Source organism: Magnolia sinica, chromosome 6 (genome assembly GCF_029962835.1).
Source record: "Magnolia sinica isolate HGM2019 chromosome 6, MsV1, whole genome shotgun sequence".
Classification (NCBI taxonomy): Eukaryota; Viridiplantae; Streptophyta; class Magnoliopsida; order Magnoliales; family Magnoliaceae; genus Magnolia; species Magnolia sinica.
In genome coordinates this window covers 91,890,911-91,917,293 of record NC_080578.1, presented here as the reverse complement: position 1 = coordinate 91,917,293, position 26,383 = coordinate 91,890,911, and the positions used below count along the sequence as shown (strand labels likewise).

Here is a 26,383-nt window from a genome sequence, read left to right as displayed (position 1 = left end):
ATGAATACCAAGGGATTCACCAACTTTTTCATTCACAATATATCCCACCAATTATCGCTAATTCGCTATTTGATTCAATCGTGCATCCAAATGCCACATAAGATAATAATTACCAAATTGTAAAGAATGAAATATAGAAAACAATAGGAAAAATATACATGATTGCTATTCAATTCAATCATGCATCCAAATACCAAGGGCTCGCTGGAATTGAAGCTTCCTTCGCTAGAATCAATAATCGAAGCTTTGATACCATGAAAATTTTCATAGAGAGAGGAGCGGCGTTCACGGTGAATATGGTGAACCCTCTTGTTATTCTTTATTTATAAGAATGACAAGATGAGGGAGAGTTAGAGAAGGAGAAGTAGAAGAGGAATTACAGAACGAGAGGGTGAAGAGGAGTTAGAGGAGGACTTCTCAGTCTACACGTAGATCACACTAGTGACTCATCCATACATGTGGGAGCTTGGATCTCTTCCTTATCACTGATATATGTGAGATCACCATCAGAAACAATTCACAGAACATTCATGCACCAAACATGACATCATGCACCAACCATGACACTTGCAAGTGAATTTTTGGCCATGAAGAAGGCCGAAGCACCCACAGGCATGCTATCTTCAATCCCCCCTTGATAAATGCTATGTTTCTTACTTTAAGAGTATTAGATTTCTTTCCTTGTACATACGTTACGCCTTTTGGAAACAAATTATAATCTGTCCATTGTTACAAATACGGCGAAACCACACAGAAATCAGTTTTAGTCCTTCCAAGAGGATTGAAGATGTTGTGACTCTGTACTTTTGTGGCATGATTTTGAACACAAGATGCATCCGATTATTGCAGTCACCGATCATGGGTGATATTTCACAGCGAATAGTAGCATAGGGAACAACCTACTGAAAGTTCTGATCATTCTTCTGATTGTCAAGGAATAAGATCAAAGGCCCATAATGACCCTGTAATGGCCATCAGTAGACTGTAATGGGACAATTTTGGGATGATAGGTAACAAAATCTTTTTAGAAAAAATTTCCTCAAATTTCTTCAGAGAAATGGAATAAATGATTAGGAATATGCATTAGTGGGGTGAATCCAGATCGCGCAAACTTCAAGCTGATCAAGTGTACCCAAATTGAGCTGAAACCATTCAACCGATTTTTTTTTTCCTCCTCAATTTACTTGAGGGAAATGGTTTGCATTTTGGGCTGTTCAAGCGTGTACCCAAATCGGGCCGAAACTATTCTTTTATTTTATTTTTCTCAAATTTCATATACAAATAGCCATTTTGACAATGCGTCCAAATATGCCCTCATGGGGGTCCGATGTGTGGGCGTCCAAACAATAATAATAGTAACAATGATGATGAACGTGCCCTTTTAGGGGTCAATAACAAATAAAACTAATAATAATGACAATGACAATGACAATGACTAAAGATCAAATCCAGGTAGTGTGCTCCCACCTTTTCGGAAAGAAAAGAAAAAATAAAGGAATCATCGAACATAGCACTAAGATCAACTAAGTGTAGAAAGAGATTTAGTATAATTTCAGGTGCAAGGTTTTTAGAGGGTACTCAAGATCTAAAAGTCACTATGGAGAAACTCAAAACAGTTATAGGATGACATAAAGCTACACATCCAAGGGATCATCGAACATGGCACTATGATCAACTAATGCAGAAAGAGATTAAGGACTAGTATATTTTCATATGCAAGGGTTTCATAGGGAACTCAAGCCATGAAAGTCATTACAGGGAAACCACAAACAACTCTAGGATGACATAAAGCTACATATCCTTTGCAAGCTTTCTCCAAAGAAGAAAAGTAAAGAAAATCTCTCAACCGTTGTGTAAAGAAGTCCCAAAAGATATATGATGAACATCAATCTATATCTCCTTCAAAGATTTTCAAAAGAATCGAATATGCTTTGATATCAACTGTTATGGGTAAAATGGGATTGATCTGATGCCTGGGGCATAGTAAGGCTTTTATCAAAGGAAAGATCCCCAAGAAGGGTATGGGTACCAACCCGACCTCAGGTATTGAGCTCAACCTCAGCTACCAGCCCAAGTAGCAGCCATAAATCTTGACTTTGGTTGTCGAGCTCAAAGTCGACGTGATAATCTCAACTACTGACCTCGGAGGTCGGCCTCAAATGACCACTGACCTTGAAGGTTGGCCTTGACCATCGACCTCAGTCTTAAAAATCAACCACAACTTCAAAATAGAAAACATCCAGAGAGGATCCCCATCGAATATGGGCAGGGTTGCCTAAGCAAGATCTCAGCAGAGGATCACGCAAATTGAGGCGCGATCAGAGAAATATCCAAGGGTAGATGCATTCTACGATGCGGTCCCTCCAACAAACCTACCCCAACACGTAAATGACCGAGAGGGCTTATAAATATACACGCTACCATGAGAACAAGGTACGTACAACGACCTCAATCCGACTATGCTCATTGTGATCCTATCCTAACTTAGGCATCGGAGGGTCCCCAACAACCACCGACGCCCCCAATGTCTCCTTGTCCCCCATTAATTCGTAGGTACCCTGAGAGCGGAACAGGATCAACCAGATTCCAGCATCAATAACAACCATTTGTAGGGGGAAGTTCTCAATTGTTATAGCTTGACTATAGTTGCATGAAGCATGGAGCGAAGCGACAACAAATTCGGATATGGGAGCATTGAAGTGTCAATTTCAGAATGTAAATGGGAGTATATTTCAAAAAAATAAATAAATAAATAAATCAAAATGTATACAAATATAAATAGGTAAGAAGCGGGAGTATATGGTAAGAAGATGTGGCTATTTCCCCTCTACACTTGAGGTATTTTTCTCCCTTCTAGTTCCTGCCATGCTGCCAATGAATTTTGGCGCCTCTTGGATTCTTTCTCAGTAAAATTCCAATTTTTTGGATTTTTATTACTCTTCATATGTGTGATTTGTTTGGTTGAGTTTTGGGTGCCTCTAAATTTTTTTGTTGGACGAGGCATCCATCTAATATATAGTCTGCATGCTAGGTGCTAGGTCCTTGTCCTTCCCTTGGTAGGTGTATTTACTTTGTTTAAATCAATAAGATTACAGGTGCTGTGCTCCCACCATTCTAAAAATTTAAAAATAATAATAATAATAATAATAAATAAAAGCAGAAAAGGGAAGAAGTGGGACCAAAAGCGAGATTCCAAAGCGGGGATTTGCAATGGGAGTGGCTCCTAATTAGAAACATCCTATAAGTGAGAGCTTGAAATTAAGGGGGGCATGTTTGGATTGTAAGTTACTTAAGATAAGCTACTTACAGCCCAAGTAGCTTATCTTGATTTCTATTTATTAAACTGAAGTAATAAAGTAACTTTAAATAAAAAAGTTACATATGATTGATCATAAACTAAACTTACTTATCTCTTGCTGTAAGTAGTAAAAGTAACTTATTTGGTGGTATCCAAACGAGCCCTAAAAGACTTGGATATGAATAAAGAACATAATTTAGTTCATAAGCTACGCAAAATAAATATTTTAAAAATATGATCCATGTTGTTTGCATGCATACAACTCACAACATGAACACAAGTATGACCACCCAAACTAGCATATTAGGTCCTATACCGGTGAAATCTAACCACTTTGTTGTCTTTTGCCTCTTTTGCATTATCAATATGAGCATTGAATTTGACCTTAATGGCACCCAAGGCCAAAACCAAACATTAGTAGAAGCCCGGCCTTCATGACCAACTTGCATCCATCGTCCAAAAATTGCTTATTGGTGAATAACAATGTTCAAATTCTCTTTAACAACATCAGTCAAATTAGTAAAAACTGATCGAGATACCCATTCCAGGTTCGGTTATAGCCTAAGTTGGATGGTTGATATTGTAGCTTAGCAATCCAAACATCAATGAGGCAAACCCTAGGGTTTGGAGCCACCATCACATTTGGGCTAAACACATTTTCCTATGCTATCTTTCAACTATAATCAAAATGAAATGACTACCAAAAATAGTCCATGAGTGGGATGAAGTAGGCCAGGCCCCCCATTTTTTGTTGTGGGACCCACCCGAAAGTTGTAAAGCCTGCTTCTTTTGCAATCAATAAAACTATTGTTAAAAAAATAAATAATAAATAATAAATAATAAATAAATAAATAAAAGCTAGGGCAAAGTGCTAGAAGCATGCTATAGAGCCATTCTCAATAGATTCTGCGCAACAGCTGAAAGAGAACCATTAATGCTGTCAACAGGGAGCGGAGAAAACACGGAATGGAGAACCATTAATGCATGTTGATGCGGGTCCATTCAGATAATGTTGCTATACATCGCAGGTTGTGGTGAATACGACAGCAAAAACTGAAAATCAGCAAGTAATAATCAACTCACATGACCTTGCGAGTGACTCGGAGACAGGACAACATAATGAAATAACAATGAAGAATTTCTGTGAGCAGGGTCTCAGGAGGAAAACAACACTTCCCTTCAAAAAACCTCACTAGAAAGTGAGATAATCTGAAGCCATTAAGTAAATAAATAATGTCAATAAACTGCCTTTGATTAAAAAATAATAATAATCAGTTCACCTATGAAAGACCCACAAAGTTCTAAACTAATTCAAACTCTTTATAATCTCTAATATTGAATTACTGATCACCAACCAATCTCAGGGCCTAAGTTTCTATAAAAACTAATAAATAAAGAAACAAAAAGCAGTATGGCTGACATTCAATATTCGTGTAGGACCCATGATGGTAGCGCACACTGTCTGTATACTTGGCTCTTGATCATGCCTACATTACATGTGACATAACCAGTGTTCGGAGTATTAGTACTGTTACATGTATCAATGACCAACGATACATTAACATGCATCGGTATCTCCGATATTATCACCCATACTCGAAAAAATATCACTGTTTGAGGGAAACATTGGAAAAAGAGGGAACTTTCAGTGAGACTTCAATATGTTAAAAGACAAGTGTTTACACATATAGGAATTAATATATTGCAAACACAACTATACAAAGTAAGTTTCCATTTAATAGGAGCCTAAACATGTATTTTTGTGAAAAAAAAAAAAAAATCAACATAAAATAAATTATATAAATTTTGTAACCAATCAATAGATCAACCAACACTCATTAATATATAACATTTCCACAAGAACGAACAACGCAAAACAAATTTTCCAATATAAAAATGAAAATTAGGATTCCACCAATTTTTCTCATTTTTCCCAAAAATCCATATCAATGCATGAGAATCACACATAGACATGGATTTCCAATGCAACCGTACTAACAATTAAAAAAAATGTAGTTTTTATGGATTTTTCATTACCTTTGAGTTCCGGCTCGTCTTGAGTTGAGATTTCTTCCCATATCCAAACTTTGAATCAACAAAAACCAAGAGTGATCAAAATCACCTAAAGAACAAAATTCTAAAAAATGGAATTTTTTATTTTTGGATTTTTGAAAAAAAATCAAAATTTCTCAATTTTTGCCTATTTATAGATGTTTCCATGGTATTGGGATATTATCAATAGTATAACCAATACTAAGAAACATTTATAAGGGACCTTTCTCAAAATATCATTAATATTACTAATACATAAGGAACTTTATAAGGGATTCTTCACAAAATATTGCCAATATTATAAATAAATAAATAAAAATCAATGATTTTTGAAATTTAATTTTAAACTTTTAACAGTTCCAATATCACTATTATGATATTATCAATAATATTGTCTATATTTGAAACACCGAACATAAGACAAAGCGTCCGATATCAAAACATCACATGTACTAGAGTAAAAGATTCATGAAGTAATAATACTTGTAAAAAGAGGTAGGCTACATGGTAGAAGGTGACTAAGATGACCTACAGTGCATGGGCAAAAAGAGAAGCTAGCTTTGGAGGCAGTATAGTGATGTAGTATGGGTCTTGGAAAACTTAATGGGATGCAGGGATTGCACAAATTCAGGCTAGAAGGCTCGTGATTCAGTGAAAATGACCTAACACACATTATCGATACCAACAACTACAACTTCAAACCAGTTATCGAAATTGCACGTATAATATGCTGTTTGAAAACCTGCACGTATAATATGCTGTTTGAAAACCTATTAACGAGCACTCTATTGTGGCCAATCAACCAAGGTTCAATAGCCCCTGAATGGCTTTGCAAAACCCAATCATTTTAGGAGTCAATTTCAAGCCCAAAGCCAAATTTTACTATTTTTAGCAAGTTAGAATTCTGTTATTTGTAGGGTTTCAAGAGTTAGCTCTACTGCAAAGTCTTTTCTTGAGTTATCTAACAGTTGTTACAAGTTTGGGTATATTAAGACCGTCTTTTAGTATTTTTATTAAGTTTTACTATTTCAGAAAAAAATTTCTTTCTTGAGTCAAATTAGGAGCAATGGACTTCTTCGCCTATATTAGCCATGAATAAGATTAGTTTCATGTCTCATTTGCATAGATTTTCCACTCCCTTTTGATTCAAGGATTATCAACAAGGACACGATGACAATCTTTTTCCTTCTTTTTTTTTTTTTTGGGTGCACCTGTTACATTATATAACCACAATGAGATGGGCCAATATGGTGGCAAAATCCTCAAGAAAGATGGGTAGGTAGTGGTAAAATGTATTCTTAATTGGAGTCACTCATTCTAATTATTGCGATTCTTACTCTTATTTAGACAATGAGACTTCATATGACCCAACCAACTTCAATGATTAGAATAACAATAAACATGTCATGACAATGTAAAGAGCGTGTAAATTGGGTATTGTGGCAGGGTACAAAGGATACATGGAAGTGAGGGGTTGTAGCCATCGCTTGATCTAAAGCTAGTAAGAGCCACTAATGAATGCTAGACCAAGTGGGGATGCGACTCCTCTACTATTCTATGTGCCGCATGTATTGGCATATATTTCCATTATCACTAGTAAGCAATAGTGGTATGAAATTGTGGGCATTGTTCAAAGTATCCTTGATATTATCAAAATATTTCCACTATTATCCATATCTCCAGTTCGGTGATACCAATAACACTAGTAGTGAAATCGATAATACTAGTTGTATTGAAATTCCAAGTATCAGCGAGGTATCGTTATGTATTGGTAATGTATCAATATTGCCAATATTTTTAGTTATGTAAATTCTAGGTGTCGCTTGTATCACCAATGTATCAACAAAATTTTAATATAGTATCACCAATGTATTTTTTATTTTTTTTTTACATATGCACACACCCCCACACACTCACGCCATAGTGGGATTTCACCACCTATGGGTACTCGAACTCTTGACCAGGTATTGAAACTCCTAAGAGTCTACCACCCAAGTAAGAGTAAGGACCCATCGCCAAGGTATTGATATCACCAAAAAATTCGCTTATTAAAAAAAAATCATTTCAAAATTTTTTATGGGCGCATGGTTACATACGGTGTTCAATTTGTCAATGATAATTATCGTTATTGCTGCATGGACGATATCGAGACCACAATCTTTTGTTTCATTTTCAGTTGTTGACGATTTCTTAATGGGTGTTTGATTTTTCGTTTCTCGATGAGTCACCCCATATTAGCCATCCAAAAATCATCTACATCCACGATTTAGGTGGACCACACGATTGGAAGTAGTGCATAGGGTAACACACCCTTCAAACTATTTCCCTCAGTGAATACCACCTGAATAACAAATGAGCCTGATTTTTGCCTAATTTTTACACCCTATGCCTGCAGTTTGTGGAGCCATCTAATGGTTGGGGCGGATTTTATATAATCATCATAGTGTACCCTGTAAAAATCAAAGGTCAACGTCTCTTTCCCAACTATTTCCTTTGGTGTGATCCACCTGAATCACAAGTTAGTATGATTTTTTTGGCCTTGAGCTTAAAATGAGAATACGCATCTAATGCTCAGAGTGGATTTCACATACCACATCATGGTAGGCCTTGTAAAAAACCAAGGTTGGGCATACTCTCCCAATTGTTTAGAGATTTTGGCTAATATATTTATATATAAAAATCTTAGAGGACTCATGCCCTTGACTTTCTATAGGCCCACTTCGATGTGCATGTGAGATTCATTTTGACCATTAGGTATGTAATCCTACATTAGGCCCGAGACAAAAAATCAAGTGGACCTATCACAATAAATCACAATATCATGCAATATATTGCAATATTCATGATATATCACGATATCATGCAATATATTGCACAATACAAAAAATAAAGGGTATTAAAGCTGGGTTTCATATCGCCCAACTAGACTAATTAATATATCCCAAGATATATTAGTGATATAGCAAGATATTAAAAAGACTGGTCACAACCATACATGCATTGACAGTAATCTCAATTGATCCAATGACCGATTCATCATCTAATAGATCTTTTTCATCCATCAATGGTTGACTCATGTAGGATCATAATTACCTCAATGCTTTGTTTTCCTCAGCACCTAATTTATCAAATATGGGATCTCCTTCAAACTTGAGATACTCAATGGACCCAATTTGTTGAAGGTGGAACTTTTTATCAGAGTCCTAGTTGACAATGGCTTATTCACTGGGCACATTTTCTAGAAGAAATGCTAGAGATCTTCACGGGACTTGGACATAATGAAAGGGCCTAAATTACCTGCTCAAGCAAGTGCATTGACTGATGATTCACGATCATACCGTATTGAATTGTCACTGACACTACCAATGCATCAATCATCAACTCGGGCAATGCCTCGGGTCAAGAAATTGCCTCTATAAAAGCAAGATCTCGAAGTGTTTGGTATAAAGATTCAACTTGTCATTTCACGAATTTGGTCTCCTTACCATGACTATGAGTTGTTTAATTCACGTGTGTAGTTCTCTTAACGCTGTCCAGGGCTTTGAAAGCATGTGCCATGACTGGTATGATGTGTTCGTAGGAAGGAGAAAGGATGGACAAGGTGTAACTTTAAGGTAGAAGAGCTGAAACATGTTGCAATTTCACGAAGTTTATGGTGGTTTTTTTTTTTTTTCTTCTAAAGGCAACAAACAGAAAATTCATTAAACAAAAAATTCATGAAGTTTATGGTGTTTATTAGCACCGGAATTCAAGCATGTCATTCTGATAAGTGCCAGTTAGTTACAGAAGATCGTGCACAGAGAGCCACACACATTCTATATCCCGATCACTGAAATATTTGAGCCATAGCTCAATGGTAAAACCCATGATCTAGGGTGCAAGTCAAGGTCACCTACCAAAGAAATATATATTAGGGAGATTTACTAAGTAGCAAGTTGAGATTTGTTTGACTCAGCTGCTTGTTGCCACTGGGCTGGAGTCACAACTTTCTTTATCGAAAGCGCATGGATATTTTTCATCTACACTTCCAATGCAGAATTCCCAGTAACCTCTTCCCCTTAAATTGTTCCGATACAATCTCAATTGCAAAGCTAGCACCACACCCTCCAAACGTATCAATTACTTCAAGATGAGAAGGCTTCATCTTCTCAATTAAGGTCGCTTCAACTTCCTCCTTCGTCTCTCTCTCTCTCTCTCTCTCTCTCTCTCTCTCTCTCTCTCTCTCGTGTAACTTGGGGCATGATAAGGGCTGAAAATATAAATACATCTTGACCCTCAGGGGGATGGATGCACAATTGGATGTTGCCAACACAATGGCCGCCAACTCATAACCAAAGCATCCACTTATTTCCTTGATCGATGGGCCTTCTTTCCTTTCTTTTCCATGTTTATGCTTCTTCTTCTTTTTTTTTCTAATATCTTAGGCTTTATTTGGATAAGTGGAATGTATAGGAAAAGAAAACGATTTTCTTGATTTGATGTTTTCCATTGTTTGAATGGTAAAGAAATGGTTCTATAAAACAATTTATGACCTTATCCAGAATTGCACATTGTGTTGTGTACATGCCATTCAACTCATTCACCTAAGCATCTGCCTGACATGAAGGGATTGCATGGCTAGTATACCCTTTTGATATTTTGGTGGGCCCATGGTATGCACTTCTGTAGCCACCGATAAATGAATCTAGTCGAGCTCCATCTCGGGCGAGCTCCATCTCGGGCGAACTCACTGCTAGACTAGCTTGGCATTACATTAGATCTTATGGGGATAGGAAAGCGTGGTCCAGGTGGGGTGTGGCATTAAAAGCTCCCCCCAAACTCTCGTTGTTTGCTTCGAAGATCATCCACAATGCGGTCCCGGTGGATGCCAAAATTCAGAGCAGAGGAGTTTGCATCGCTTTAATGTGTGCTTGTTGCGCTCCAGCTTTCACGCCTTAAATCAGAATAGTTGACCACGTTTTCTCCTTGGGTGTCACAGCTCAACAAGTTTGGGTACATTTTGGAAGGCTCTTCAACATCCAGGGGCATACTACCTCTACGACAGTCGGTAGGGCCAGTTCATGGTGGGCGGCCCCATCATCTACGAGTAGATTTTTCCTCCTAAGGGGCCACATTCCCACCTTCATATTTTGGGAGCTAATAGAAGGCCAGGAATGTCGCCAGTTTCGATGGCTCTAAGATTAGCATCGTTAGGGTCATCTCAAACATCATCCACTGGATCTGCCTAATTCATCCCCTTTTTTAGCTACCCAAGTCCCCCAAATTGTTCACAATGATAACTCTCAGCACCTTAGGGATCGACAAACCCAAACCACTCCCGGCCAGGTTTCAAGTCGTCAAGTGGGTTAGACCCCACCATGGATGGATCAAAATCAATGTAGATAGATCAATGTTTGGCAACCTAGGCCCCTTGGGAGGTGGTAAAGTTGGAAGGAATACCGCAAGTGATTTCCTCTTTGCCTTCTCCTCTGGATATGGCTTCGGCTCCAATACGAGGGCAGAGATCAGAGCTATACTTGATGGCCTCAATGAGTGTGCGAGGCTTGGTTTCACTAACATGGAGATGGCGAGTGATTCTGAAACAATGGTCTCAGCCCTCTCTGAACAATCTCTTTGCGCATGGTCCATGTGGTATTGGAAGAATAGAATCAACTCTCTCATACACAATATGGAAGTTCGCATTGCCCACACCCATAAGGAGGCCAAATAGGTTGCGGATGGCCTGGCCCAGTTAGGGAGTGATGGGCAACAGAACCGGCTCTTCCGATCACAAGGAGAGCTCCCCCCTTCCATTCGTGGTCTACTGTTCCTATGCAGAGTTGGCCTAGGCAACCTGCGGGAAGCCTAATAACCTTTTCCTTCTTTTTCTTAGCTGCTTTACGATAGGTGAGCCCGCATCCTTTTGTCGATGGGCTTTCCCAAAGTAACCTGCTGTAAAGTCTAGATATTTGTAATGGAAAATTTTTAGTGTTACAAAAAAAAAAAAAAACCTACGGCAATCAAAATTATGATATGCACCATAATTGTCGTTATGGCCTTTTTTCTCTCCATAACACATAATGATTACCAGTGCTACCGATATGTAATTGATCATTCTAATACCTTGTGTACGCCTCAGTTTCAAATCAAATTGTTTTTTTTTTTTTTTAAACCATGGCCTCCCTATGGGTGCAGGCAATACAAACTTCCATATTGTGCATGAGAGAACCCTTGGCTTTACTAAATCTCCAGGCTAGGTTCTCTTCTCCCCAAACTGATTATAGCGAAAGAGGGAGCTTTTGTGAGGGGCTGATCTATTTCAGAAAACATAGCCGTCGGTTAAGAGATTTTTAGAGATATTGACAGGAAGGTTCGAGGTGGGAATCTGATTTTAAAGCTTGACATGGAAAAGGTTTATGATAGGGTCGAATGGCCTTTTCTGAAATAGGTGCTTATTAACTTTGGATTTGGATCCAGCTGGATTAAGATGGTGGAATCGTGTTGGAGTTACAATTGGTTCTCTGTCCTAATAAATGGTGAAAGTTACGGTTTTTTCAAGTCTACAAGAGGTTTGAGGCAAGGCGATCCACTATCTCCTAGTCTATTCATTTTGGCAGCAGAAGTTTTCAGCAGGGAACTTTCTAAGCTGGTTTCTAATGGGCTATGTCAGCCTTTTAAACTGAAACAAGGGTGTAAACAGGTTTCCCATCTGCTTTATGCAGACAATGCTGTCCTATTCCTCAATGGGTCCCACAAATCCCTTGAAGCGACGAGATCATTCATATCTAGCTATCAGTCCATATCCGGGCAAAAGGTAAATTTGAGAAAAAGTTCTTTCTTTTGTTCTTCTAAGCTCTCCATTTCCAGGATCAGGAGCATCGAAAGAACCCTTGGCTTTACTAAATCTGCTGTTGGTTTCACTTACTTGGGGGTCCCGATTGTGAAAGGGAGAAGTGTAGCCTATTTAATCCGTTGATTGGAAAGATGGCAGCCAAGATTCAAGGGTGGAATGCCAAAATCCTCTCTCAGGCAGGTAGATTAACGCTAATCTCCTACGTCCTTAGTGGGATCCCGGTCCACTCGTTGGCAGCCTCGGCGGTTCCGAAGAAAGTGCTGAAAATTATGGAAAGCAACATTGTTAGTTTCCTTTGGGGTTGGAGGGATGGCAAAAAGAAGATGGATTGGAAAAAATGGGACGCAATCACTATGCCAAAGGAGGGAGGACTGGGCGTTAGAAAGTTGAAGGAATTTATGAAAGCTCTCCACATGAAGTTGGCCTGGGGGTCTAGGTATGGTAAGGTGGGTAGTCTCTGGGCTGATTTTATGCGATCGAAATACTTGTAGAATGGGGCTGACGGTTACTCCAGCAGAATATCTTTGGGTGCTTCTCCAATATGGAAGGTGTTGGTGGGCCTCTTCCCCGCTCTGGACAGAAACGTCCAATGGGAAGTGGGCCGAGGGAATTGCAACATGTGGGAGTGCAACTGGTCTGGGCTAGGCCCTCTGATCTCTCTGCCTTCTCTGGACATCCCGTCTGATCTATTGGGGCTGAACGTTACTGATTTCATCGGCGAGAACGGCCTCAAGTCTGCCCCCCCTTTTAATCTTCCTAGATGGGTCAAGGACTATATTCAACGTGGTGGTTTCTGCACTTCTGAAGCGAAGAATATTCGTATCTAGCCGTTCGACCCCTCGGGCCAGTTCACTGTCAAAACGACCTGGGCCATTGGCAGAGAAAGAGGTCAAAAGAAGATCTGGGCGAATAGGGTGTGGCACCCCAAGATTCCTCCCAAATTTTCCATGTTCTTGTGAAGGTTATTGCAGGGGGCGTTGCCAATCAACTCCTATATCCAAAAAAAGGGGATTTACATTGCTTCAAAATGTGAACGTTGTGGGGCTGACCCAGATTCCAACCCGGTCACAAAATCTCCGTCTCATCTATTTATGTCTAGGTTTCTAGCCGATAAGGTGTGGAATCTGCTTGCAGGCTTTTTCGAGGTGTCTTTGCCTCGTCATCTCTCGGTTCAAGGCCGGTTCCATTGGTGGTAGATGAGGCCTTATACACTCTTCTAGCCTCTCTCTTGTCCTCTGTTTAGCCCCAGCCTTCATGCTTTGGGAGGTATGGAGGGCCAGGAATGATGTTAGGTTCGACGGCCGGAAGATTTCGGTGCATGGAGTTTTCGCAAAAGTCAAGTGGTGGATGGAGGTTTGTTTCCCCCAGATTCAGAGGATCCCCCCTTAGCAGGCGGCATTGTCTTCAGATCACTCTGGCCCGCTCCGTACTTATCTAATATGCCCTTCCCCTGATTTCACAATTGTTAAATGGATTAGGCCAAGAGAGGGCTGGTTTAAGTTGAATGTTGACGGCTCCGCTCATTCTAACCCTGGGCCTGTTGGCGATGGGGGCATTTGTAGAGACAACCTCGGCAATCTGATATTTTGCATCTGTCAGCAGCTATGGTAATTCATCCAACAATTGGGCTGAACTGCAGGCTTTTCACGACGGTATGAATTTCTGTGTGGATCTCAGATTGGAGAGAGTGATCATCGAATCTGACTCAAAATGGGCGGTGGATGGCATCATCGGGAAGTCCAACTGCTCCTGGAAATGGGCCTACTGGCGAGCTAGAATCAAGAAGCTAAGTGTCAAGGGCTCCTTTCGGATCTCCCACAACCCAAGAGAAGCAAATGGGCCGGTGGATGGGGTGGCCAAAGAAGGCATCAAGGTGCAAACAGACAGATTCTACCGCAAGGTCTCCTCCCTTCCCAGGGTGGTCAAAGGCCGTTTTCTTTTGGATAAAACATGCTTGGGCTCTATTAGAAAGCTTCGTAGAAACTCCTCTGTATAGAATATGATAGGTGGGACAGGGACTTTGCCCCTGTTTCCCGCCTGAAAAGTCTTGAATTGTAAATTTGGCGTTTTAATGAAATGCTTGTCTTGAGGAAAATAAAAAACCATAGCCAAATGAGTTATAAGTCACATCCGATGAACATGTTGCTTAACACATCCCGGTGGACCCCACACAACCTTTTCACACTAATAATGATTTCATCATCACTATATATATCTTTCATTATGTGGAAACATGCAAAGTGTAAAAAACTGAAAAAGGAAAATTGTTATTTTCTTTTGAATTTTTAGTCCAATGATTTGAAAATAAAAAATTCTTTATGGAAAGGGCATGATGGAAATGATTACTTATCAAACATATCATGGTTCCATGAGTTGTCCTTGTAAGTTAAATAAATATAAGAGATTATATGATCCTCGATCCCCCAAAATACCAATAATTGTAATATCCTAACCGTCTAGTATTTGATCTTTTCAGTTGGACCTGGCCAACATTGGAGTTCTTTTCTTCTCCATCTGTTTGTAGGCCACAAATCAAAGGGTTAGGATGAAACTCTCATGAAAATTACCGAGTATAGCCTGTCCACAGGGCAAGGCCATCCAAGCAACAGTCTGGATCACTTAACCATGGTCCCACAAAGCGGAGATGGAAACCTAAGCATACCATGCATATCCTCATCGTGGATTGAGGATCATGTAATTCCTTATGTGATTTAGATATTTCTAAGGGTGACAGTCTAATTTAGATTAATTTTCATTACCCTCAAAAGACAGAATAACAAAATGAAAGAATAACATTTTCTTTGTATTTCGAGTCTAAGTTAGGTCTGTAGCATCACACAGGAGTTGCTTAGAGCTTATATAGTACGAGTTCAATTTGCCCATTGCAACTCAAGATTGAGCATGTCACCCCTACTGGGGCCCACATGTAGGTGAATTGATGATTGGAACCCCGACGCGGTGGACTGTATGCCAAATGGGCTACAATAGGAAACTTTTTTTGAAAGGCCATTTGCCTCGATTTCATTAATCACAAAAGATTTACATCTCTTCGGGTGGGGCCCAACAAAAAGGGGCTGGCCACACCTATCATGTGCAACGAACAATAGCTAGAACTAAGGAAAAGAAAACACTCCAAGGGTCCAAACAAAAAAGGACCCCCAAGCACCACCAGGGGAGGAAGGAAAACCTGAGTCCACAAACATGACCCTTCAACCAGAAACCGCGGGAAGAGAGCTACCTCCGAAATCTCTTCCTGGCCGCCCCTAACCCCACTTTATCGAGGAACAGGAGGCCCCTAACTGCCTGAGGTAGGTCGGCTAGGGAAGAAAACAAGGCCGAACCTTGATTTTTGCTGCCCAAATTGGCCATCCCATCCGCCGGCCCATTACCTTCTCTACAAACATGAATAAACTTTACATGACAGTTACGACTAAGACTCCGGATTCTATCAAGCCAATACCTCCATTTCCACCCCGGTTGAGAGATGCCCGACAAGAAGTGCACCACAAGAAGTGAGTCTGATTCAACAATGATATTCTTCAAGCCGCGCTGGAGGCAGTGAACAAGGCCATCGTGGACGGCATGTAGCTCAGCCCTAGTGTTTGAAGCAATGCCATATCCTGCGGAAAATGCAAAGTGGAGTTCCCCCTTGTCACCCCTGCTTACTCCCCCTCCTCCAGCCACCCCTGGGTTGCCTCTAGATGACCCATCCACGTTGAGCTTCACCCAACCAAACGGCGGCTTCCTCCAACACACCACCGTTGCAATAAGAAACTTACAACAAAGAGATGAGTGTGACCATTGCTATCTATAGATAAATTTTGAACATTGAAAATAAAATTGCTCGCATTCAACTATAAAAATGTAAGTATGGGACAATAACTCTTAGTGGTTGAGAAGAATATGGACAATTCTAATTGTTGGACCATTTTATCTGTGGGGCTGAATGGACCGGACACACTCGATCTTGTCTCTATGGAGAAAAACAAACTTCTTCAACTTCCTCGGGGTGCTTCTGCTTTGCAGAAAGAAGTGAAGCGGAGATTGTTTGGTAGAGAACATAGACATGGTCAGGGCCACTTTATGAATGGGTTGGACATTGTACCTATTAGCCATGCTAGCACATGTGGTGTCGTGTGCATTACGATTATTGTACATGTGTGGAGGCTTAGAAAAGCTCCGTGAAGGAATATTCATAGGGTATGTTTGGATTCAAGAAAAGCTATGTCGCAAATAGCAATCCATCGCATGGGCACATGTGGTAGCTGGTCATGGCCATGCTATTGCTGACTAATTATTTCGTTCCTTATTTGTTAACACCTTAGAATATGGACTAGATAAATTGTGGCACGTGGACAACATAAAAATTGGTTGGTGGCACATTTACACCTGAAAATTGATCCATGTGTCATATATTTTTAATGCTTGAAGATTGATAGTGGTACATACATGTGGAATGTTTGAACTTGGACGTTTGCACAAGCATCAAGTTGGAACATGCCATGCACGAATAAGTGTAATCCTCATGTGCACTAAAAACATAAAGTGTCATCGACAAGTAACTCCACTTCTCTACTAGAGACCCAATTGATCGTCTGTCATACATCCGTAATTACTCATTCAAAAATGTATTGGTACCACGGACAAGGGAGTTGACAAACCATGGACATACATGGGTGTGGCTACTCATGTTACCTAATTTAATTTCGAACTCATACACGTGGCAAGTGTATAATATCTGAATTGATCATAAGGAGGCCCTTTCATGGAGGATTCATAGCCTAAAGCTCGCGCAACAATAAGATGATCTTAGAGTGTGCAATTATGATAATTGTGCCCATTAAATGTTGGCCTTTGCATGCTTTCGCAATTTTAAGATCTATCTACAAGCCACACATATGGGTGGTTTAATAAGAGCTACCACCCACCAATCAAGGTAGGGCCCAACTAATAAATGGTACCTCAGTATGGTGTTGGACTAAGGCTAGTGGGTAGCACAATTTCAATTGGCTTAGTATGGTACCATTTTTAATGGCTTATGAGTGACTTTTGCTCGACTCGTCCCTACTATATGATGCCAATAGCTTTCAACATCTAGCCCCTACAATTAATCTTCACAACAAGGGTAAGAGACAATAATTCATCATTAAACTGTCGCTGCTTGGTAGGAAATGTGTTTGAGATTTTTCTCCACAAGGGATGGCAAAGATTGGACTACTTCCTTTCACTTATTTTAATGTGTATGGCCCTCATTGATCTCTCCTCTTCACTAATTAGATGCTTCGGGAGACTATGAGATAGGCTTAGTGGGGCTCGCCCAAATGACTATGTGGCATCCACTCCATACATTGACTACATCAACACATGTCAGAATGTCAATCCAAAAATTTAGTAGATCTAGGACTCTAGTGGACCAGAACCAATGTTTTCTTTATCATTATCGTGTATTGTATTGCACCCTTGGGATATGAATACATATCATTTATCACATGAGATATATCAATTGTATCACATAATGTATTGCTATTGTTGGGAAACATGGGGAAACATTGAGAAATTGGTCGATTTTTTCAATGAAACTTTGGGGATTGTTAAAAAAAAAAAACATTAATACATAATTAGAAATTAAAGCATCATAAAAAGAAACAAGTGCAAATAATAAGTTTTCTTTATTTGGGGTCCTAATCCATGCACTGTTGAACTGAACTGGCGCAAGTATATTCATATAATTTATAAATGTAAAAAGACATGTATGGATACACAAGCAATATATTTAAAAGAAAAGAAGAAGAAGAAAATAAAAAATAAACTTGTGAATAATGTGTTGCAATGGCTCAAACCCACATAAAGCCGCATTGTAGCTCAAAATCATCATGTTCATCTTGAAGGGGCTAGGCATAGTACTACTGCTCCACAAACCAACAATATTACTATGCCCGGGTTATAATAGAATGGTACCACTTCAGATACTCAAACATGTTGCTCATACTCATCCTCTCCGACTTGAGAGAATTTAGGCAAATTTTGAATTTTTTTTCTTTCTTTTTTTTTTTTTTTTTTTTTTTTTTGTAAATTGACCCATCTTACCCCAAATTCCAAAGTTAGAGTGTATGTGATGATCATTTTATCAAACATTCTTGAATACTTTGAAACGGGGGACAATTGATCGCTGAATGAAGTGGAATTTCAAGAAAAAATATATTTTTTAAATATTTTTAATTATTATTTATAATTAAAAATATTTTGTCAAAAAATTCCCAAATTACCAAAAAAAAACTAGACCAAGTTATATACATATTTAATTTTATATTTAGACATAGATTGGATCCGGTTTGCGAGAAATTGAATTTTTTTTATTTTCTCCAATTTTCATAACTCAGCCTACCTCTTCCAAATCTCGAAATTAAAGTTTCAAATTTATGATTTTTTTTTCATGCAAAACACGAAAAGTGGTGGATTTATAACCATTTGACACGAATTTAACACGAGTCATATTAATTAAAGGATCAAAAATAAAAAATGCTCATCAGATTGAACAGGCAGGATATATCGACACTTCCTATGTGTTTCGTAGTGCATAGGTGAGAGACAAGATATATCATGGAAAATATCTGTCAATATTATCGATACTGATACTGAAAACATTGACTAGAAGTATAAAAACAGTGAGGATGAATTGCCCACAATTTTGTCTTTCTACCATATGATACACGTGTGGTCCCACCTCTCCCTCCTATCTCCGATTCTTGAACCAAAATCTTTTATGATATATTTTCTACATAATGCATAAGACCCGAAGTTTTTTTTTTCTTCAAGGAAAGGTGGAACAGGGCCACCAAATTTCATTCACAAGAGGGAAAATAAACTGTACAGCCAATAATTTAGGCGGGCCCCGACAAAAAGGAGAGGGAGCCGCCTATCATATGAGAGCAAAACATAGAACCAAAAGCAGAAAGACACTAGCACCCGACTCAAGATAGACAAGAAACGGCCCAGAGGGAGATTAGGAGAGCCTCAAGGAGCCAAGGCCAACCTTATCAAGGAAAATCAGGCCTCTAATCGTAGCCGGAAGCGAGGCCGAGGAAGCGAAGAAGGACAAGATTTGCGATTCGCTCCGCATATGAGCTAGACCGTCAGCTGGAACATTACCTTCCCGAAAAAAGTGGGTGAAGGACAGCTGACCCAATGTCTTCAGATTGCCTATTCTCTCCCTCACCGTAACCGACGGCTTAGAAGAACAATTACGAATATCCACCACCAATGTAGAACCGGATTCCACCACAATCGGCGAAAACCCCAATGAAAAACAATGGATTAACCCATCCCAAATTGCTCTAATCTTAGCTTGGTTGTTGGATCCCTCACCATAGCCTGACGTAAAAGCGAAGATGAAATTGCCATTCTCGGCCCTGCATAAACCGCCGCCGCCGGAAGGACCCGTCTGTATTGAGCTTGACCTAGCAGGTTGGGGGGGCGACACCTGACCAGGGAGGGAGCGGGACGAGTCTGGGGACGGCCAACAATGTTGAGACGCCCGAGGGTCAAACACTCTGCTGATTTGGGCAGATATGGGATGTTTAATGCTTCCCCGAGCTGCTTCAACCACCATTTCACTTGAGCAATGGAAGACGTAGTGTTCATGGTCTTGGCGTCAAATCTCACCTCATTTCTAGCCCTCCACGTTTCCCAAAATACCACACGAGGAACATAGGATTAGAGGGAAGAGATAGATTTTCCTGATGTGTGACACAGCCACCATTGATATAATTTAGCTTCCACCGAAGTTGCTTGCAGGTTTGGGATGCCGAAGATTCTGCCCGGGTGGTCCCACAGCTGAGCTGCGAACGTATTATTAAGGAAAAGATGGCGAAGGGACTCCTCCGGTCTGGGACTAGCCGAACCGACGCAGCAGACGCATTTTGACGCGAGGTGGAGGCCTTTCTTCTACACTCGACTGTCAACAGGGATGGCTCTCTTCAACAATCTCCACATGAACACAGGGATCTTTGGCGGAAGATTGCTGTGCCAAATTTTTCTGGTCCAGTAAAGAGGAGGGGACGCAGTTCTACTCATCCACCATGCCGACTTGACCATGAAACAGCCAGATGGATCCCATGGCTAGAAACAGGAATCTGGGTTGTCCTAAGTGGCATGACCTCCCCGAAGAATAGCTTCTAGTGCACTTTGAGGGAGAAGGGACTGCGCAAGGAGGGAGGAGGCACGCTGGGCCGAGCACATCAACAAATTTAGCGTGCAACAAATGGGGTAGAATGGGGCAGTCCACGATGGTGGATAGAATTCCTAAGCCAAACCAGTTGGTCTCCTAGAAATTACAATCGCCACGACCCACGGACCATTGAACCCCGTCATCAATCAAGTGGAGAGTGGCCTTAATAGACTTCCACAATGGAGAGAGCGAAGCAGACGCACCAACATTGCTGGCCGAACGTAAATCTCTGTCGAATCCGACCTTCATGAAATTCACCCACGGAGAGTTGTCGGTTCCGTACTTGATTGCCCAGCCCAATTTCATTCTCAGCGCCAAGGTATCCCAAATCGGATACGTATCGGCCGTTACGGCCTATACGTATTGGTAACGGTGGGAACCATTACGCATTTCGGGGCCGTATCGGCCGATTTCCATTTTTGTGCCCGTAACGGGCGTAACGGCCGTTACTGACCCGTAACGGCTAGCCCGTAACGGTCATATAACGGTAACTTTTTTTTTTGCCTTTTTAAGCTCCGTTTTTTCATTTTTTTGAAACCATTTGCTTCCAAACTCTCACTCAATCCTTCTACTACTAATTTTAACCAATCTTGGCTTGATATTTGAGATAAAAACACATTCTATTACGGATTTTCTCGAATCAAAGCTCGGTGCGCCATTTTTCAAAAATTCGCCAAAAATACGTATTTATACTTTTTTTAATATGTTTTGCTGTTTTAATTATGCCATATGATGTATTAATCATAGTAGAACATGTTAATGTGCATTTTACAGATTTGGGGTGCCATTTTATATTTTTTTCTATTTACGCATTAATTTTGGCCTTTTTTAAAAAAAATTCAAAAAATCAATTTTTAATGATTGTTTTGCTGTTTTAATCATGCCATATGATGTGTTAATCATAGTAGAACATGTTAATGTGCATTTTACTGATTTGGGGTTCCATTTTATATTTTTTATTTATTTTTTTCTATTTACACATTAATTTTGGCCCTTTTTTAAAAAATTCGAAAAATCAATTTTTAATGATTGTTTTGTTGTTTTAATCATGTCATATGATGTGTTAATCATAGTAGAACATGTTACTGTGCATTTTACAGATTTGGGGTGCCATTTTATTTTATTTTTTTCTATTTACGCATTAATTTTGGCCCTTTTTTTAAAAATTCGAAAAATCAATTTTTAAAGAATGTTTTGCTGTTTTAATCATGCCATATGATGTGTTAATCATAGTAGAACATGTTAATGTGCATTTTACGGATTTAGGGTGCCATTTTATATTTTTTTTCTATTTTTCGCATTAATTTTGGCCATTTTTAAAAAAAATTTAAAAAATTAATTTTTAATGATTATGTTGTTGTTTTAATCATGTCATATGATGTGTTAATCATAGTAGAACATGTTAATATGCATTTTACAGATTTGGGGTGCCATTTTATATATATTTTTTATTTTTTTCTATTTACGCATTAATTTTAGCCTTTTTTAAAAAAATTGGAAAAATCAATTTTTAATGATTGTTTTGTTGTTTTTAATCATGTCATATGATGTGTTAATCATAGTAGAATATGTTAATGTACATTTTACAAATTTGGGGTGCCATTTTATATTTTTTTCTATTTTCGAATTAGTGACTTTATGTTTTTATTTGCTTATATTGGACAGGTTTTGGAGCTTGTTAGGGTTTAGTTAGAACATAAAATCATCTTATTGACATAAGTCATACACTCATACTCTAATCTATATATAATTATCAAGTATCTACTTAAACCTAAAGAAATCTAGGTCTGGCCAACAACAAGTGAGGGAAGATATTGGATGGCAACATTGTGAGAGGGAACAAGTGAGGGAAGATATTGGATGGCAACATTGTGAGAGGGTTGATGATACTAGGCACCAACTGAGGTGCAAGTATTGTGATAGAATAGTGACTGGTGGAATTACCCGTCTCAAACAACATTTGGCACATCGAAAGGGTCAAGTTGCGGCATGTATTAGGGTACCGAAAAAGATAATGCATTTAATGCAAGCTAGTCTGGATGAGTCGAAGGGTAAACGTGTTGTTGTACAAAAGAAAAAAGATGATGTTTTGGATGCAGCTTGACAGGAGGTGTTTGGTCCTGAATATATGGGCATTTGTGATGAAAATATTATTGATTCTGATGAAGATTCAAATCGGGAAGTAACTATAGCTAGGAGAGAGAGCTTGCGTCTAGCTCGTGAATAGGAAGAACGTCGCCGCATGTGTGGCACGCATGGGTCAGTGCGTGATACGGGGGGGAGTGGGAGTGCAACTGCTTCTGCAGTTGGTTACGACGTGTGTTTGGGAGCCGACGACAGACATCTTCACGTGATGCCCCTATACATTTGGATGAAGTAAATGAGCCTAGGAGACCCTCTATTGAGTCAATCCTGTTTAGGAAAGAATCAACTAAACAAAAGAATATAAAACAAATGTGTAGTACTTCCATTGAGAAATTGGGTAGAGCAGCAGCACAGTTATTTATACATGCCAACATACCTCCTAACGTGGCCAATTCTCCATATCGGCAGGTGGTAATTGATGTAGCAGCAGAAGCAGGTGAAGGAATAAAAGCTCCCATGGCTAAGGAGATTAGGGGGAAATGGGCAGATGCAGAGTATGCGGATGTAAAAGCATACGTAGCTACCTTTAAACCTATATGGCAAGCCAGTGGATGCACAATCATGTGTGATGGTTGGACTAGCCCAACCAGACGCAGCATGATCAACTTCAGGAACTATATACCACAAGTCAATTGATGCCTCAAAAGTAACAAAAGATTCTATTTATATTACTAAACTAATGGATAAAGTTGCAGAAGAGATTGGAGATGAGAATGTAGTGCAGATTGTGACAGATAATGTAGCATCATATAAGCTTGCAGGACATGTTGATGGATAAGAGAAAACATCTTTTTTGGTCACCATGTGCTACCCATTGTATTGATCTTATATTGGAAGATATTGGGAAGAAGAAGAATGTTAAAGAAATAGTCGAAAGGGCAAGAGAAGTGACGATGTTTATTTACAACCATAATCAAGTAGTCACAATAATGAGAAAGTTTCCGAAAGGACGAGAGTTGTTGAGGCCTGTGGCGACTAAATTCGCAACAAACATTATAGCATTAGAGAGTTTATTCCAGCATAGGGGCGAGTTGAGTGAGATGTTCGCTTCCCGAGAATGGCTCAACACAAAACATGGAAAGAAGACATCAGGGACACCAGTTGAAGTTGTGAACACCATACGGGACAACAAATATTGGAAGAAGGTCAAGTTGATCCTAAAGGTGATGGAGCCACTAATGAGGGTACTCCGTCTTCTTGAAACCGACGAAGCACCTACCATGGGCTTCCTATATGATGCCATGGATAAGGCAAAGTTGGCAATTCAACGTGATTGAAGAAGCTAGGAGTCTTATTGGAGGGTGATCGACAAGAGATGGATAAAACAACTCCATCATGATCTTCATGCAGCAGGTTACTATATAAATCCTAGGTATAGATATGCCCAATCATTTTTTAAGGATGATGAAGTTCGTGTCGGGCTAAAAAATGTGATAAGGAAATTAGAGCCTGACATAGATCTGCAAATAAAGGTGTTAAATGAATTAGAAATATTTAGAAATCACCTTCGTAGCTTTGGAGATGTTCATGCACAGCATGCAGTATCTAGGTTGCAACTGGCCGAATGGTGAATTAATTTCAGAGAGATTACGAAGGCTCACCAAAAAATTGCAGTACAAGTTTTATGCCAGACAACATCTTCATCTAGCTGCGAAAGGAATTGGAGTTGTTTTGCGTTTATTCATTCAAAGAATAGGAATAGATTGCAGATTAGAACAATAGATACACTTGTCTTCATGCACTACAATATAAAACTAAGAATGCGACGACATCATGGGATCATTACAGCTGTCGATGACGGAGACTACTGTCCAATAAACTTGGACAATATTTATGATGAGGATGACCCACTTATACCTTGGTTGGAAACAAGGGAAAAGCAAATTGAAGACGATAGTGAAGAATTGGAAATTGATGACCCAAAAATATGTAGAGCACAACAAGAGAATCGTGCAGATGTGTTGGACCTAGTAAGAGGGGCAGCGTTTATGCCAAGTACGGGTACGGCTCAAGATCAACAAAAGAGTACGAGCAGTGGTAGCGTGACCGTGTCAGATGATGGTGACGATGACCCCCCTGCCCCTGGTGCTGGCACTTCCGGTGTTGCTCAGCGCCCTATACAGCAGTCTACAGATCACGATGCCAATGAACATCGACGAGGTGGTACACGAGGTCGGACTTATGAGTGTACCGAGTCATGATACAGCCAGCAGGAGAGTACATCTAGTGGTGCACTGGGTCCGGGAGGTCTGGAACATCAGCAGACTCATGATCTTGGTTATTATGATGAATATTCTTATGGTCAATTGGATTATGATTAAGATGATTATACTGAGCCTGTTTGTTGAGGGTCAAATATTGCATATCAGACCAGTTATTGCCTGGATTTATGAACATGGTACCGTTTAACAACCCATTTTAATCATGTTTCTGTTGCAAGGTGGAATTGCAAGCTGGGACTGGATCGGGATGCTAAAAGCATGGATTTAACGTTCAGAATGCATCAAGGCAAGGGACGGACTCCAAGGGACCAAGATCGACGGAATTACACGCCAGGAATCCGCGAAAATCGAGAAACTGAAACTCAAGCGGCCTGAAAGTCGGCCAGAATGCAAGATCACGGGGTTCCCACCGTCCGTTCAGCTCAAAACTTCATACATGGCCAGAGGCCCACAAATTAACCGTACATGTCGAATTTCAACCCTCACATCCCTCCAGAAGTGGCCCAACGGACAGATCAGCCCCTTTAATCGTTATGTGGGGCCCACCTGATATCTGGATATGCTTCAAAATTGGTCTGGACGGTTTAAATGATATGACAGAATGGATGGACGGAACGGATTTCTCACGACCATCATGATGATGGCCCATGAGCATCAAATGTGTACAGAGTGTATGTGCACTCAACGTGCACCGGATTGAGAAACCCGGTCAAAGTCGGTTTTGACCAACTTCCTTCTCCAAAACGGCAACTGCCGTTACAGCGAAATACGCTGTCATCGTCGGTTGATGCTGTGGGCCCCACCCCTTGTCCATATGAAGAATCCAAGCCATTCATCGGATCCATAAAAGCCTGCTCACCAAGTCCTAGGTGACAGAATTTTAATGTACAACGGATATTGATCCTTAACTGCCCAAACGTGAAACGGACGGCTGAATGAAAACATCCATGGACCACACCGTTTTTGATCTGAAACCAGCCATTCCCACCTGGTTTTTCAATCTTCATTCAGTAGACGGAGTGGATTTTCCTAAAGACATCGATCCCGTGCCCCACCATCAGCACAGCGCAAGGAAGTGCGAAGGCTCTACGTCCGGGAAACCGAGACTGCCGGGCCGTTCCTTGATCAAGATTGTGATCGGATCAGCAATCCAAACCGTTCAAACTCATCAACATGGAGCCGTGACCATCACCATGAAGGCCAAAAAAGGAGATGGATGGCCATTCGTTCCAAAACAGTCCGAAAAGTAAACAGTCTTGCGTTCTCTTCGCATAAACGCCCGACTTTCCGCACCGACTCCAGGAGTTTCGCACTCCAGCAAACCAACCGGCTTCCTTCACCTATAAAAGGGAGAGAGAGGACACGCCAGGGGGAGGAGGTGGCTGCACGTGAGCTTGGGGGCGGGCTTGGACGATTGAAGGAGAAGACAGGGAACTCCTTTAGTTTTCCTTATTTTCTTTTTCTTCTTCTTATTCTCTAGTTGTTGTTTTTTGTTTCCTTCTTTTCTCTCATGATTCCTAAGGTTATTAGCCTAATCATGTTTGGCTAAAACCTCTTAGCTAGGGCTAAGAGGTGAAGCTTGTAACATGATGGGAGACTTTACCTTA

General features: G+C 40.1%; 1 protein-coding gene across 3 annotated transcripts in view; it reads right to left on the bottom strand.

The window, feature by feature from the left end:
- The window catches only part of LOC131249067 (MADS-box protein SOC1), a 99,747-nt gene that overhangs the window by 24,649 nt on the left and 48,715 nt on the right, over nt 1-26,383 (bottom strand). For 2 of the 3 annotated variants that reach the window (XM_058249633.1, XM_058249631.1), the window contains exon 3: nt 5,336-5,383. The exons of the other annotated variant lie outside the window; for it this stretch is intronic. In XM_058249633.1, the coding sequence (XP_058105616.1) occupies nt 5,336-5,383 (48 nt within the window). The remainder of the gene's footprint in view (nt 1-5,335; nt 5,384-26,383) is intronic. 3 annotated transcript variants of the gene reach the window in all.